The sequence below is a fragment of the Elgaria multicarinata genome, chromosome 5, assembly GCF_023053635.1.
Source record: "Elgaria multicarinata webbii isolate HBS135686 ecotype San Diego chromosome 5, rElgMul1.1.pri, whole genome shotgun sequence".
NCBI classification, from domain to species: Eukaryota; Metazoa; Chordata; class Lepidosauria; order Squamata; family Anguidae; genus Elgaria; species Elgaria multicarinata.
In genome coordinates, this window is record NC_086175.1 from 91,111,823 (window position 1) to 91,126,776 (window position 14,954).

Sequence of the window (14,954 nt, forward strand, 5' to 3'; positions counted from 1 at the left end):
TGAGCCCCTGCCAAAGGAAGTGAGGCAGGTAGCTACTAGGAGGAGGGTTTTCTCTGCTGTGGCACCCCAGTTGTAGAACGAGCTCCTCAGAGAGGTTCATTTGGCACCTACATTGTTTTCTTTCTGTCGCCAGCTGAAGACCTTTTTATTTTCTCCCTGGGTTCTAGTATTTTGAGAGAGGGAGAAAAATGTCTCCCTATCCACATTCTCCACACCATGCATACTTTTGTACTTCTTTACACAGAACACAGTCAGACTGTGGAATTTACTACCACAAGATGGATGGCTTTAAAAGGTGGTTGGACAAATTCCTGGAGGAGAGGGCTATCAATGGCTACCTTCAGTATCAGAGGCAGTAAGCCTATATGCACCAGTTGCTAGTTATTCCAGGTTGAATACAGATTGAAATAATGTTTTTGCCCATCCTTCCTTTTAATGCAACCATTCTATCCCTCTCCCCATTGTGTTTCTTCTTCCATTCTTTCCTCTTGATGTAGGCTTTTAGTGGAAGGCCAGTCCTTGTTTTTACACACACACACACACCCAACCTGAAGCGATTATACAGCAGCAATTAATGGGCCATTCACCAGAAATACAAATTTAATAAGCCACGGGTACAAAAAATTACTGTGCCAACTCTGTCCCATAATTACTTGATCGGCCCTATCAGAGCCTCCAACATTGGCTCATCCCCTAATGTGAAATGTTCCAGCGCTTCTGCATTTACATAGGCCACACTGGATGGTCTCTACACAAGCGAGTGAATTGGACACAAATAAGATATTAAAATCAATAGCACTCAGAAACCAGTGGGAAGGCAGTTCAGTAACTTTGTTTCAAACAAACAACAACAAGAAAAGTGTTGCAAAGTGTAGTTGCTGCTGAGTAGGAATTCGTATGCAGATTAAATGCTATCAGATTTACACTTATGAATAGCAGGGAGTGGCTAGCTCACTATTAATCTTCCCTCCTTAGGTGTTTATGTGCATATTATTAATCTTGCTCTGTGGTGGATCACATGGACTCTGATTAGATCAGAGGGTTGATCTAATCCTCTGTCTAATCTGATCTAATCTTTCCACAGTCTGGTGGCCCCCAGACTGTGGAATGATCTCCCTGATGAGGCTCGCCTGGCACCAACGCTGCTATCTTTCCGGCGCCAGGTTAAGACTTTCCTCTTTGCCCAGGCATATGGCGGCACATCCTAATTACCCACATGTTTAGTTTTTAATCGGTTTGTAATGCTTTATGTGTGTATGTTCTGTGTGTATGTGTTTAGAGTTTAAAATTTTGTATACTTGTTTTTACCTCAATTTTAGAATTTCTGTAAACAGCCCAGAGAGCCCTGGCTATGGGAGCGGTATATAAGTGTAATAAATAAATAAATAAATAAATAAAATCTTTTACTTGGATCTCATTTTCATTTGTGCTTTGCATAGTCATGTAGCATTCCTGTCTTTTACATGGCTTGGCCTTTTGTTTTGTAAAAATGCTCCCCATTCTTTCCTATCTATACTCTTTGTGTACACCTAATCGCTGAAACAACCACTTTATGCATCTGACAAAATAGGCTCTGGCTAGCAAAACCCTTTGCCCGATACATATTAGTCTTTAAAGTGCAACTCTGTTTTTCATTGTAGTAGGTATGGTTATCCCTTTCTGATACATAACTTATTGGAAAGAGTTTTTTTGTTCTTTCTTATAGAATATAGAAGAAAGACTATTGAATGATCAGCTATTGTTTAATAGTTTTAATCCCCAGATTTGGGGTCAAAAAGCAGCATAAAAATACCAAAAAAAAAATAATAATTAAAAAATAGAGCGATATTAAAAGGAAAGAAGTTGAAATCCTTAAGACAGTAACTGTCTTGCTTTGTAGTAGAAATGTTATAGCTTCGCCAATACATAGAGTGGTATCCAATGTTAGTCTGACTTGTTCCATTCATTTCAGTGGGTTTACGCTAAGAAGGACTAACGAGTTACCGGCTTATATACTTGGTTGCTGGCGCTGCTGACTTTGTATTCATACACACTTTCCCCATTTTCTGAGTAAGGAAATGTTTTTCCAAATTCTTCAGTTGGCTGTGCTTGATAGCAGCCATCAAAACAAGGGGAAACGACCTGTTAACTATGTTTGCAAAGTGGCGTCCGCTTTAATGGGAAAGAAATGGACCGGCTTTCTTTCAGTAAATGCTGAATGAGAAGTGATGTATGAAGCGATGAATGGGTGGACGGAATAGGTTACTCGGGTCAGGCACCGTGATTACGGCTGGGATGTAGTGGAAGCAAAAGCCGTCCTTCCAAAACAGCCACGGCTAGCTCCACGGAGGCGCCTTAGCCTTTGGCCTCGGCTCTCCGACCCCTCCTGTCCAGGGAGGGACCCGCGCCACGGAAATGGGGTCGCCCTGCCGCAATCCGCCCAGCTCGCATCCAGCGATTCCAAGGTAGCTCCCGGTCACGTGCCCAGGGAAAAAAAGAGAGCCGAGAGGGCGGGGCGGTTCTTTCCCAGTGGTCTTGGGCGCATGACAGCCGGAGCGCCCAATCACGGCCCAGCCTGCGGAGCGCAAGGCCGAGCTTGGCGAAAAGGAGACGTGGGATTCAGGAGGTGTGCGTGACTGGCAGCGGCGCGGCTCAATACGCGCGTGGAGGTTCCCCTCGGCGCGCCCGCCCTTCCCCAACCATGGGCGGGGGTGGAACAATGGGAGGAAGAGGAGGTGGAGGCAGGAAAATGGCAGCGGTGGCGGCGACCGTAGCGGTGGCGTTAACGACGGCGGCGGCAACAACAGCAGGAGCCGGCGGCGGCGGCCCGAGGCAGCGCACGACACCCACAGCCTGGTTCCCGGCATGGCTGCTGGCGGCGGCGCTGTGCTTGTGTGAGTGTGACTCCCGTGTCGGGGGCCGACGCGTGTGAATGGGAAAGGCAGGGGAGAAGGGAGCAGGGCGGGAGAGAACGCGAAGCCTTCTCCCCTCATGGAGCCTCCCTGTCGGAGCCAGACTCAGTGTGGGGCGGGGAGGGAGGGAGGCAGACAGGCCAGCTCCCGTGGGAGGCGACGGCCAGGAGGAGTCGTATTCGTGATGCCTGGCGCTGGGCACCGCGGTCCGATTTGAGGGAAAGGCGGAGTGAAAACGTTGCTTCTATGGGATGGGCAATGTGGGGTGGGGTGGGGACTCCAGGTCCGCGCAAGACCCTTCGCAGCCCCCCTCTCTCTATGCTTAGCGACCCCGCTCTCTTCCCTGTAAAGGAAGATGGGTGCGGAGGAACGTCCACGTACGTGTCATGATGGTGGCGGCTGTACGTGTGAATCGCTTTGCAAAACAGCCCTGGGCTGAACAGACGTTGTTTGTAACCTCTTTCCTGTTGAAGAGATCTGAAGATCATGAAAGCATGCGCGTTTTGTGTGATCTTTGAATTGGCCTAATAAAGATATTGCACGCTAGAGATTTTGGAGTTTTTCTAATGGCAAATACGGCTGCTTTTTATTTTTAAAAAGAACAGGTGATATCTCCCTTTCTTTTTGGTCCTCCACCCTCTTACTCAGAGGTAACTTAGGGGCACATAGTTAACTCTGCATAGATAACGGGCATAATTGCTGATCCAGGAAAGAGCCAGTCTCCGCTAGGGAGAATCGTTGCGCCCTTGAATCAGTAGCAGATAAGCCACTGAGTCCTTGCATGTTGTTGCTGGGGTTGGGAGTTGAGGGAGGGGGGCGGTTGGTTTCCTGCATTGCTGACTTCTAAGCAATGCACACATCATGGGGAAGTCGTCATGAGAATAATAATCGCACAAACTGCTGTGGGATATATTGATTGAGTTGATCCCAGTTTATTTGCCTCCTAGTTATGGATTTGTTTCACAGCACTCACAGAACCACTGTTTGTCCCCACACATGTGGTGAGACCATAACTTAATCAGCCATTGCAGAATTGCTATCTGAAGCCTTTGTGGTGTCATCCTAACCTGCTCAGAGCCAGGCTAGGTCAGCTGAACTCACACCAACCCAATTCCCACATAACAACTACCCAGGGTTTACACTGTTATGTGATGTGCTCTCATTAGACCCGTGTACAAACTTGCACACGTTCTAATGAGACTTACACCCGCTTATAAGGAATCTTTTGACATTGGCAATAGAGCGTCTGTGGCAAAGTAAGGCGATTCTTACTTAAGAAACTTACAGCATTGAAGGCGATAATGCCACAATGACACATTTATTGAGGTTGAAACAAATATAAAGGTACAAGCTAGTTTGGGGGAAATTAGCTGAGCAAGTAGAGGCTTAGAAGCAGTTTCAAGACTGAAAAATAGACCTTTTGAGACTTAAGAGCATACACACACACACACACACACACACACACAGACAACAGGGGAAAGAGTAGAGGGAATCTTTAAAGGCAGTATACCTTTCCTTGGGCTGCAGCCCTTTCTTGTAGAGCAGAACTGGGGAGCGTTGCAGCTCTTGGTCTTAGGTGAAGAAGAAAAGAATACAGCCAGGCAAAGCACTCACCCATGGCAGCTTGCATTTGCAAGCTGGAAAGTGTAGTATGTTCTGTGTTTCTGGTTTGAGAGAGAGAGCTAGCCGCCTTTCCCCCCCCTAACTTGAGGGGTTTTTGTGTGTGTGTGATCTTATCTAAAGATCTTCTTGCTATGGGAACAAAAGAGGGTGATTTGGGATGATGGCTGTACTTGATGCAACCTGGAGTTCAGCAACAGGGCTACATCAGCATGTGTATGACCAGGTAAAACTCTTGCCATCCAGCATTCATATTCTGCTTAGTTTTACCCCTACCTTTGTCTCTGGGGAATGCATTTGAAGAAGTCTATCAGGAAATGATTACTTGACCTAGGCCTTCTGTGAGTGCTCAGTCTGTAGGTGGGGTTTTGAGTCACTTCAAAATGGAGTCAGTACTGCTCACAGAAGCTACCTTGTAACAACACCTTAGGTGGTTGTGAATGAACAGGAGCAAGTGTGCTGGATCCTGTCCACTCCCATTTAGTATAACATCCGAATGCAGAATTGTGGATTGTTAGAGGAGGAATAGCCCAGACTCATAAGCCAGGAACAAAGTATATTTTACACCAGCCGGTTATGTAAAATCTTTCCTAGGAGTTGGTGCATACAGTTTTCCAGTGCAGATGGATTTTATTCAATCTCATCAAACTGTGTTGTGGTACCTGACGGTGGTGCTGATCAGTAATGTCCTCAGCTGGCTGATCTGACAGTTTGTAATAGCAGCTTTCAATACTCTATATCTGTGTGAGTTGCTTCCTTATTCTCACAGATGTACTCCGTTGACTTGCACAGTTCTCTCTTATGGTCTGTGTAGAAAATGTAGCTAAAACTTCCTAAATGCAAAATGGCTACTCTGATTAGATTCAGTAAGTAAAGGCCTACCATTCTGGAGCTGGGGAGAAGATACCTGTATGAAGTAGCTGTGCTTTATTTCTGCAAAGGACTGTGCTTTGAGCTTCTATGTACTCTAACTTAAAGGAAATTATCAGTATGAAGCTACAAAGCTGCATTAGAATGAACTCATTATCAAGTGGACACTTAAAAGCAGCTGTTCTGTGGGTGATTGTTTCTTCAAGAAGTAGCACATTAAACAGAATGATAGCAAGATTAAAAACTTTATATCTTATAATATGAATGCTAAGGAACGCCCTGGCCATAATGTGGTATTTGTATAGAATATAATAAAAAAGCAGTTCACAATAAATATCAAAATACAATATTAAAAATACAACATTGAAATGTAGCATTAAAACACCATTAAATACCCTTCCAACTAGAGTAAAAATTCTTGTATTACTTGGATATCAATCTAGCCATTTCAAATGAAGACATCCATTTTTGCAGTGTAGTCAAAGTAGTTCTATACAACTGACATACCTGGCTTTTTTCTCTCTCTAATACACTAATCTTGTGGATGCTTGTACTATATAAAGTACTATGTTATAATGGAAAGAGTTCTTTCAAATGAAAACAAAATATTGCTTCATGTTGCAAACCTCATACTTCCAACTAGTTGCAGCAGGTTTTGTAAGACTTGATATTCTGTACTATTAATTTGATCAGAACATGGATTTTTGGTACAACTAGATCATAGGAAAAGAATGGGTTATGGAAACATTAATGGTATTATAGGGAGTGGTAGTTAAAGAAAGGGAAGACAATTTTGGTTATGGTTTACTGTAATCTCATGCCCAGAGGAAATGATTATGAACTTGGATAAATTATTCACGTTTTGTACCCAAGGCATAGTGTGTGCCAAAGTAGATTTGTCTTCTCTCTTTCAAAAAGTCCATGGAGATCACTTTCCAGATTAGTAAGCTTAAGTACTAAAAAGTGCAACTTTTAATTCTTCCCCTCTCCCGTGTTTTGTTTGGCCTGTTTCAGAAAATAAAGTTCAGTTTTTGTATTTTTGTATCACTTTCATTCCATGATTGAGAAATTGTATCACAGAAGATCAGTTATATTTCTAAAGCACATACCAAAATGTGGGTAGAATTTGAAACCTGTGGAGTCTGGGGACTTATTCGGGGGATTCACTTGCTGCTGTTAGGTGTGAGCAGAAACTACCCAGTTTGCTTAATCAAATAATGTTTTTAAGCGTGCAGGAGTGAGTGAGCATGCTGGCTCCTTATTATTATTATTATTATTATTATTATTTATTTATATAGCACCATCAATGTACATGGTGCTGTACAGATTACACAGTAAATAGCAAGACCCTGCCGCTTAGGCTTACAATCTAACCCTGCCCACTTCCACTTTGCTAAACAACCCAGGAATGTCCTGTGCCTCGTTTGTTGTTGTGATATGCAAACTTAGAATTTTGGGTTGTATAGGGGTAAAACTCTGAGTTGTTTAACCCTAAACAACCCAGAGTGCTGGGTTCACATGTCATGACAACAACCCAGGAATGGGGCATTCTTGGGTTGCTTAGAAAGTCAGAAGAGACACATGCATGGGAGGCAGCATGCTGTGGCATAGCTAACTATGGTTGTTTAGACCCATTATGTGTGAATCAGCTTTTAAGTGCTCCTCCAGGCTACAGTTTGGAAACTATATGTTCCAAGATGGAAGAGTTTATTCCTTCCACAGATTTAGTCAAGTAGCTTCTCCCTTAATTTTATATTTTTTCACATTAAACTGAGCACGTTTAAAAGTTGACTGAGGATAAAAGGAACTTAATAATAGTTTATTATTAATAGTAGCCAATTTATTGCATGGTCACAAAGCTGTAGTCAGATAAATGGCCATTCAGCATCTACACATTTTTTTAAAATTCAATTTAATAGAACGAGATAATAGATTGTTTACACATAGTTTTAGAAGAACGGTAGCATTCTTTCCAACTTCCTGTTCAGTAACTACTAGGAAAACTGGCTGGGTCCATGAATCAAGATTTTCTTTTTGCCCCACTTCAAACTTGTCAGCTAAATGTTCTGATTTCCCAGAAAAATAAGCAATAGCTGTAGCTGCTACACATGTTGAGACAGGAGGAGAGAAATTACCTACAAAGCCACAATTAAGATATGTGTTTGAGTGTACGTATATGTATGTAAATGTTTGCCCTGTCTAGGCATCTCTGCCAATATAAATGCATAATTTGTATTGGGGAGGAAAATGCCTTTTAGCTTCATATTGATTCTGCAAGCTGAACTATTGGACAAATACTGAATTAACTAATAACAAAGGAGCTGCCTTTCTGACTGACTAGTTGTTAGTGGTGATAGTGTGGCTGAGCTGCTAGCATTTCATTAGAAGAGACTGAGTAATGTTTGTTGCTTCTCAACAATTTGGCTGCTTCACATATCACAACACCCTATCATAGGCTAATTTACCCCTGAGGAGTTGCGGCATGTGCTGGCTGCCATTATGAATATGCAACCCCTACTGGGGGTTGCCATGGCTTGTCATGTTGTGCGAACCCAGCCAGTGGGTGTTATTTGAGGTTTAAACAACTCTCAATAACCCTAAAAGAGACAACAAGGTTGTATATTTATAGTGGCAGCCAGCACTTGTTGCAGTTCCTCATGGGTAAATTAAAACATGTTGGGCTGTTGTGTCATGCAAACTGCCCCTTTGAGTCAGTGGTATGTTGGATATTTACTGGATACATTCTGCAAAGATGGGTTATAGCACAAGGAGAGCAAGCTGAAAAGATTGCTTGCTAAAGGAATAGTGGGAATTGTAGTGGGTGTAGTAGAAGTTAACTGATAATAGAAAGTTTATGTTCGTGAAAAATGTAGCTATGTTCATCTAGCCTTTCTCAGACCAAGTGAAAATTTTAACTTCCTTGAAAGAATTATTACTCCCCCTCTCCCACCATTTAACACTGAGAGGAAAACAAGCTTCTGACCCATGACTTTTTGCCTGCATGCATGGAAGTCAACACATATTTGTTGCAAATTACAATGGTCTTTGCTGATGTGGAGCTGATGGAAATTACCCCATGATCTTCAGGTTCTATTTTGTAATTTTCCATGCTAGACTAGACTGTTTCACCATTTAAGCATATTCCACAATTTTGCAATACTAGCTCAATGGAGCACTAGGTAGTATTTAGCAAATGTAGAGCCCACTAACTGATGACACATTTTCATCATGCTAACTTCTAACTTTCTCTCATCTAATGCATTTTTTTAAATTGATGACATTGTAGGAGCAAGTAGACTGTCGACATGGGGTTTCCTGTACACTACTGACAATAGATCCATGACGGAAGGCTCTTTGCCTAAACCAATGTAGTTTTTGTCTGTGAATTGAATGAAGTGGGTACTAAATTAGTGCATATGGTTTTTCATGACTAGTTTTGCCTGAAACAAACTAGCCTTTTCTAGAAAATATTTTTGTTGGTTAAATGGAACTGAGTCAAACTAGGCCTGAAGTAAAAACTCAGTAAAAAAAGCAACAACATTTTGCTGTATGATTTAAGTACTAACTTTATTGTCCTAATATGAACTGTATATGTACTGCTTATCTTGTCCTGTGTCTTTATCATTGGTGTCTGTTGGATTTGTTTCCAGCCAAAAAAGGCCGTGTAATGTGAACTCTGAAACAAATATCAGACTGCACATTATTTTTGTTTTACTGTATTTAGGAGGTCTAGTGTTTGTAACAGAAAATATTGGTCCTAGAATAAGCAGGAATGATTCTATATTCTTTTTGTACCCATTGTCTTAAGTTCTTGGTAGTGTTATAATGTTCAATCTTTTCACTACGGAATGTTCTCCTTGCCTTAAGAGAACCTCTAAGCCGCAGTCTAAGTGACTTGCCTATTATCTCCTGATCAAAATTTGAAATGCCTTGGAGTCATTCTACAGTTCTGTAATATCTACTAGCTGTAAACATCATGACTTCTCCTATCTTGGTCTATGGAAGTTAACTGTCACATCAACAGTGCCAAAATTTAAGACAGTTGGCCCAGAGCTTGCCAGGGACTTTCTCCTTAATTGTTGATTTGGATTTTGGAGATTCTAATTTCTGGTTATAATTTTTTTAAATAATAATTGTGGAGTACAGATGTCCACATAGGTAAATGCGGACAGGCAGATTCGTAAAATCCCACAGGCTGGTAACCTTTGTGCACTTACTTACAAAGCTGACATATGCTGTTCATTTTATCGTGGTCTTGGGTGTTTTGTATTAAGATATTTTTGTGTCACTTGTCACATACAAAAGGATGTATTGTATTACAAAAGGATGTATTGTGAGCTTTGCATAGTACATTTCAATGTGTATGAAACCATATAGATTTTATCACCCTCATAACTTTTACTTGTATTCAGTTTATGTAGATAGATTTTTGCTGTATTGCTGATTTGCAAATCACAAGGCTTCCTTGAAAAGTTGAATATTTATTTATTTATTTATTGCATTTTTATACTGCCCAATAGCCAAAGCTCCTGGGGCAGTACACAAAAATTAAAACCATTCAAAGTACAAAACAACCAGTACAAAAACATGACACAAAATACAATATAAAAGCACAACCAGGATAAAATCAGCAGCAGTGCAGAAATACAAATTTAAAATACAAATTTAAAGCAGCAAAGTTAAAATTAAATTTATAGACAGTTAAAATACTGAGGGAATAAAAAGGTCTTCGCCTGGTGTCTGAAAGAATATAGTGTAGATGCCAGGCGAACCTCCTTAGGGAGTTCATTCCACAGCCAGGGGTGCCAGTGCAGAAAAGCCCTCTCCCTGGTAGCCACCTGCCTTCCTTCCTTTGGCAGGAAATGGTTCTGGCAGGAAATTCACTGAGTACTAAAACCACTGTGTTGTCTGCACCGTTATTCTGAAGATCTGTTGTCATTTTAGAGAATGCTTGTGGATGTTGCAAAACAGAATTGAGGAAGGGTGGATTTACTTGTTTACTAGCTTCTTCAAGACACACATATATTTCCTTCTTTCTAAAACCTGGTCATTATTTGCAAGGTAAAATATTGTCAATTGACTGCCTATTTTGGAGAGTCAGAAAAGTGTAGCAATGGGAGTGTCAGGACTTGGAAAAACAGGGTTCAAATCTCCACTCAACCATGAAGATTACTGGGTGATCTTGAGCCAGTCACTTATCTTTCAGCCAACCTTACCTTGTTGGGAGGATTAAAGGGACTCTTATATGCTTGCTCTGAGCTCCATGGAGATGGAAGGGAGGGGAGGATGCAAATATAGTAATGATTAAATCAACGTTTAAAAATGAATAAAATGCACAATTGTCCTAGCGGATGGGATGTATGGGTGGAAGAAGGGGCCTTCATGTAGGGACAGCTGGGGTGGGAAAGAATGGAGTGTATTAGCACTGGTTATGCATCACACTCCCTATGAGCCAAGATATCTATTGTGAGGAGTGACTGGCAGGTTTTGTTGCCACTCAACATGGTTCCCAATTCAGTTCTCCTATTTTCCCATAAGAGTGAATAGCAAGTTCATGGGGGAAGATATATATTAGGTGAAGTCTTAAATTGCCTCTTCCATTGGTGACTGACGTATCTGGGTTGAAGTCCAGGTTTGTCCTCTCACAACTGTGGCTTACCTTTCAGCCTGTCATCTTCATTCGTAAAACTCAGTAAGAAATACTGAGAACGGAGGCAGCCTGCATATGCCTGTCCTGAGTTTCATCTCTTCTTGTGGATGTAGATGTTGGTATCCTGGGAACTGGCATACATATATATCAATAGATGCTTTTTGACTATAGCTAAATATGCTGGGAAGTTGAGGATACCCATATAAAAATTGCATCACAGTGTCATCTGCTAACTAAGGCAAGAGTGAAGTCTCCTTGCTTTTTATCCCTGCAGGAGTCAAGGTGGTGTACCTGTACCATGGGTGACAAACATCTGACCTGCAGGAGAAAACTCATTTGGGTTGTGGCCTTGCCTGCCAAGCCCCACCCTGCCCCAAAAACTGCCAGTTGAGGAAACAGTTTCTCTGTTCCTGTGTTTCCATACTGGGCACTGAGAAAGGAAAGTGCTCTCTCAGCGTCCAGCACAGAACAAAAGCTGAATGGAAAGCAAATGTGTGAGTGGAGAGGATGTGGAAGAAAAGTGTGCAAATGGATATGTTTATGTGTGTGAGAGAGAAAGATAGCAGAGAGAGAAGGGGGTTACACCCACTATGCAGCCTCCAACCACTTTCTGCTGAGGGATTCCACTCATGGGATGTAGTCTCCGACTTAACGGTTTATCACCCCAGACATAAAATGTCCACTCTTTTCATTAAGGAGCAGGCTTCCTGCCTCTTAGCAACAATAATCACATTTAGAAACTTGACTTGTATTTTATAATTTCATTTGAAACACAAATGCTGACTATTTGAGCTAGCCCTGGGGTTACGGGTGGGGTGGGGTGGGGTGGGGGAAGTCAACAGGAATTGTTCAAGCACTTGTGTATTCATTCTTATATTTGTATAGCAGTTATTATGTGTAGGGCCTGTTAAAGTCGGTGCAGGGTCTCACCCACTGCCTGTGAGTGAGGGCTTCAAAGTGCTTATGCAGAGGATCCTGTGTCACATGGATCCCACTAAAAGGCACCATATGAATGGCACAAAAAAGGCTGGACATGGGATATTCATGCTATATGGCTAGCATTTCTTTCCCCAACAATCCTACAATTTAGTTTCCTGCTTCTTCATCGTCTCTGTACCTGGCTTGACTGAAAAATGGCTCTTATGCTCCGTGGGGTCATCTATACCTACCGTCTATCCGGGCTGGGTGGGGGAGGATCCCATGCTTTCCTGCTTCTGGGATTGTTGCTCAGCGTGCACACACCAGTGCGACATCCCAGAAGTCAGGAGGGTTGCTCCGGCGCTGCATTTTTTTTTTTTTAAAGCAGGAGCCAGTTGTGCAGCTGTGTGGGAGCGATCCTGCGCAAAACATAAGTAAAAAACAAACAACCCCCAAAACTTGGTGCTGAAAAGCACCAGCAGCCATGCCCCCACCCCCCCACCCTTCATGGGCATGGAGTCTGAGCTCCATGGCCATTTGCAAAGCCCTGCTACTCTCAGGGAGGAGGGAGACCTGGGAGCCTGTGCCATACTGCCCAAGGTCCTCGGGGTTGTCCCGGCATTGCAGGAAATACCAGGATAAGTGCTGTCTATTTTATCCTGAGGAAAGTGAGAGGTCATTCCCTGGTTGACCCTGGGATCAGTTGTGCATCATTTGGATGCACAGGGACGACCTTGAGCTGACCCCAGGATAAATGGATGGCATAGACATGCCCCACATCTGTAGTTGCAGATGTGCCAAACTTGCAGTGTATCTTGGAGGCGCTTGGATTGTGTCAGAGTAAACCATAAGGATAGTATGGTATGGTTGGGACTACCTTAAACTAGATGTATCTGCCATTGTGGGAATGGCACTGGAAGTAAACTTTGGTTTGAAACTATGGACTACCAGTCTGTAGAAAATCCATGTAGACAATGCTGAGCTTGATGGATCAGTGATCTTTCTATATGAAGCAGCTTATGTTCTGCTGATTTGCCACTCGAGTCTATGTATCCACTGCTTCTGCAGTACTCCAGTCCAGTCCCGATGCTGCCTTAGGCGGGAAGACAACGTGATGGCTGGGAACTCTGTTGGCAGACAATGGAAGCAACTGAGGTGCTTCAGCGTAATGGCTAATTAGAGAGGTTAAGAAGACTGATGGTTTACCAGCTGAAGGACATATTGATCCTGTTCAGATGACAAGCTAAACCCCGGTGGTTAAGCATTTTGAGCATGTCATATGAACCATGATTTAGTGTGTCATGTGAACCATTTCTAACCATGGTGGCTACGTAACCACAGTTTAAACATGCTCACTAACCATTTGCTGCAAAAAGGTTAGCAGTCTAACCATGACTTATTGTGTTGTCTGAAAAGGGCCACCGTAAGCCAGCTTTTCTTGTTCGTTTGTCCTGTCATTATCTCTTGCCAATTCTTTGTGGTTGCAATAGACATTCCATGGGGAAGCAACTTGGTGCCTTCCAGATGTTTTGAACTACAACTCCCATAATCCCTTTCCATTGGCCATACTAACTAGGTTGTCTGTCCATGAAATACATAGAAATTGAAATACTGCAACTGTTTCTCTTGAAAAAATTCCACTGCAACCCAACTGATTAGCAGTTTCCATTTTAGACAAAATCAGGACCCAAAATACTTTAAAGTTTTACTTTAATGAAGAAACAAGATTGTAGTGTGGTAAAGAAGGCATTGACTTCCTTTCTGCTTCAGTACAGTATGTTAAGGATAATGGGCTTAATCAAAGTTTAAACATGGGATCTGTGTTCACCAGCTGGATGTCATCTTTTCCAATGGTCATGAGAATATGTTTGTCTATCAAGACTTGATGCATTTTCTGGCTTTGCTAGCTGAGTACAGAGCGACTGCTGAGAACTGTCTGCTTGCAAACATATGCTTATGGAGAAGCTGTGTTGTGTTGCAATCTTCTTTGGCTGCTGTCCCACTTGGACAGGTCTCTTCTGAAAGGCTGCTTTGAGCATCCCTCCAGTTCGTTGTTTGGAGCCAAATTTGCTGTCTTTAACTACAGTTCTTTAAAACTTCCACTTAAAGAGGCTTTTTATTGTTGGAATTAACTTGGCCTTTAAATACACTCTTGGTGAATTGCATTTACTCTGAGATCCTACAGCTTCTTGGAGCCTGTACAGCTCTAGTCCAAATAGCACTGATGGGCGATAAATCAAACATAGCCACACTTCCATCATTGTGCTAATCAGTGCACCAGAGTTTTGAGGCTCCCAGGCAAAATGTGTTGGAAGACTAATACAGTTGTAGTAACTCTTTTACCTCATCCTTTTTAGTCTGGAACCCTTGTCTGTGAAATAGCAGTTATTATTCTTCCTTGTGTAATCTTGGGTAATTAAGCTTAGAGGGCAAGTGTGATAAAATAATACATATCATTTGTGATCTGCCAGTTGGCTTATTGGAGATTGGTGTATGCAAGTCACTCGTTCTCAGCTTCCTTCCTTCACATAGATATTGTGAGGAAGATCAGCATTGAAAGGTGTTCATAGGATGCTGGATTTTCTAGGTTTTAGACTAAGACTTCAGCAGCTGCCATTACACTAAGCACATTTCTGACTACTTACTATGGGTATTCATATGTATTTAAATATGTATTTTAGTATGTGGTTCTTTCCTCCTGAAACTTTACTTGAAAAGGAGACAGTTCTAGTATGTTGTATTCTGTCAATTCTAAATTCCATGCTTTCAAAATTAGTACCCTTGGCTACTTCAGAGTTTAGCAGGCAGTTCTTGCAGTAGGCTACAGAAGAAATGAGCTCGTGGTGACACCTTATATGTACAGTGTTGTGGGGAAAATAGTCTGGTTGGACTTCATGGGCTTAATTATAAACTTTTCCTTAGGCTAGAATGGGGACAGAGGTTGGCTTAATTTTATTCCTTAAGGATGCAATAGCATGCATGTTTAGACAGAAAAAGGTCCTACA

At 42.2% G+C, this 14,954-nt stretch overlaps 1 protein-coding gene across 1 annotated transcript in view; it reads left to right on the forward strand.

Annotated features, from left to right (window-relative positions):
- Positions 1-2,665: 2,665 nt before the first annotated feature.
- Positions 2,666-14,954, forward strand: part of LOC134399041 (myelin protein zero-like protein 1) — a 32,302-nt gene continuing 20,013 nt past the window's right edge. Inside the window, exon 1 of the mRNA XM_063126804.1 lies at positions 2,666-2,873. Within this exon, the coding sequence (XP_062982874.1) occupies positions 2,681-2,873 (193 nt within the window). The 5' untranslated portion in view covers positions 2,666-2,680. The remainder of the gene's footprint in view (positions 2,874-14,954) is intronic.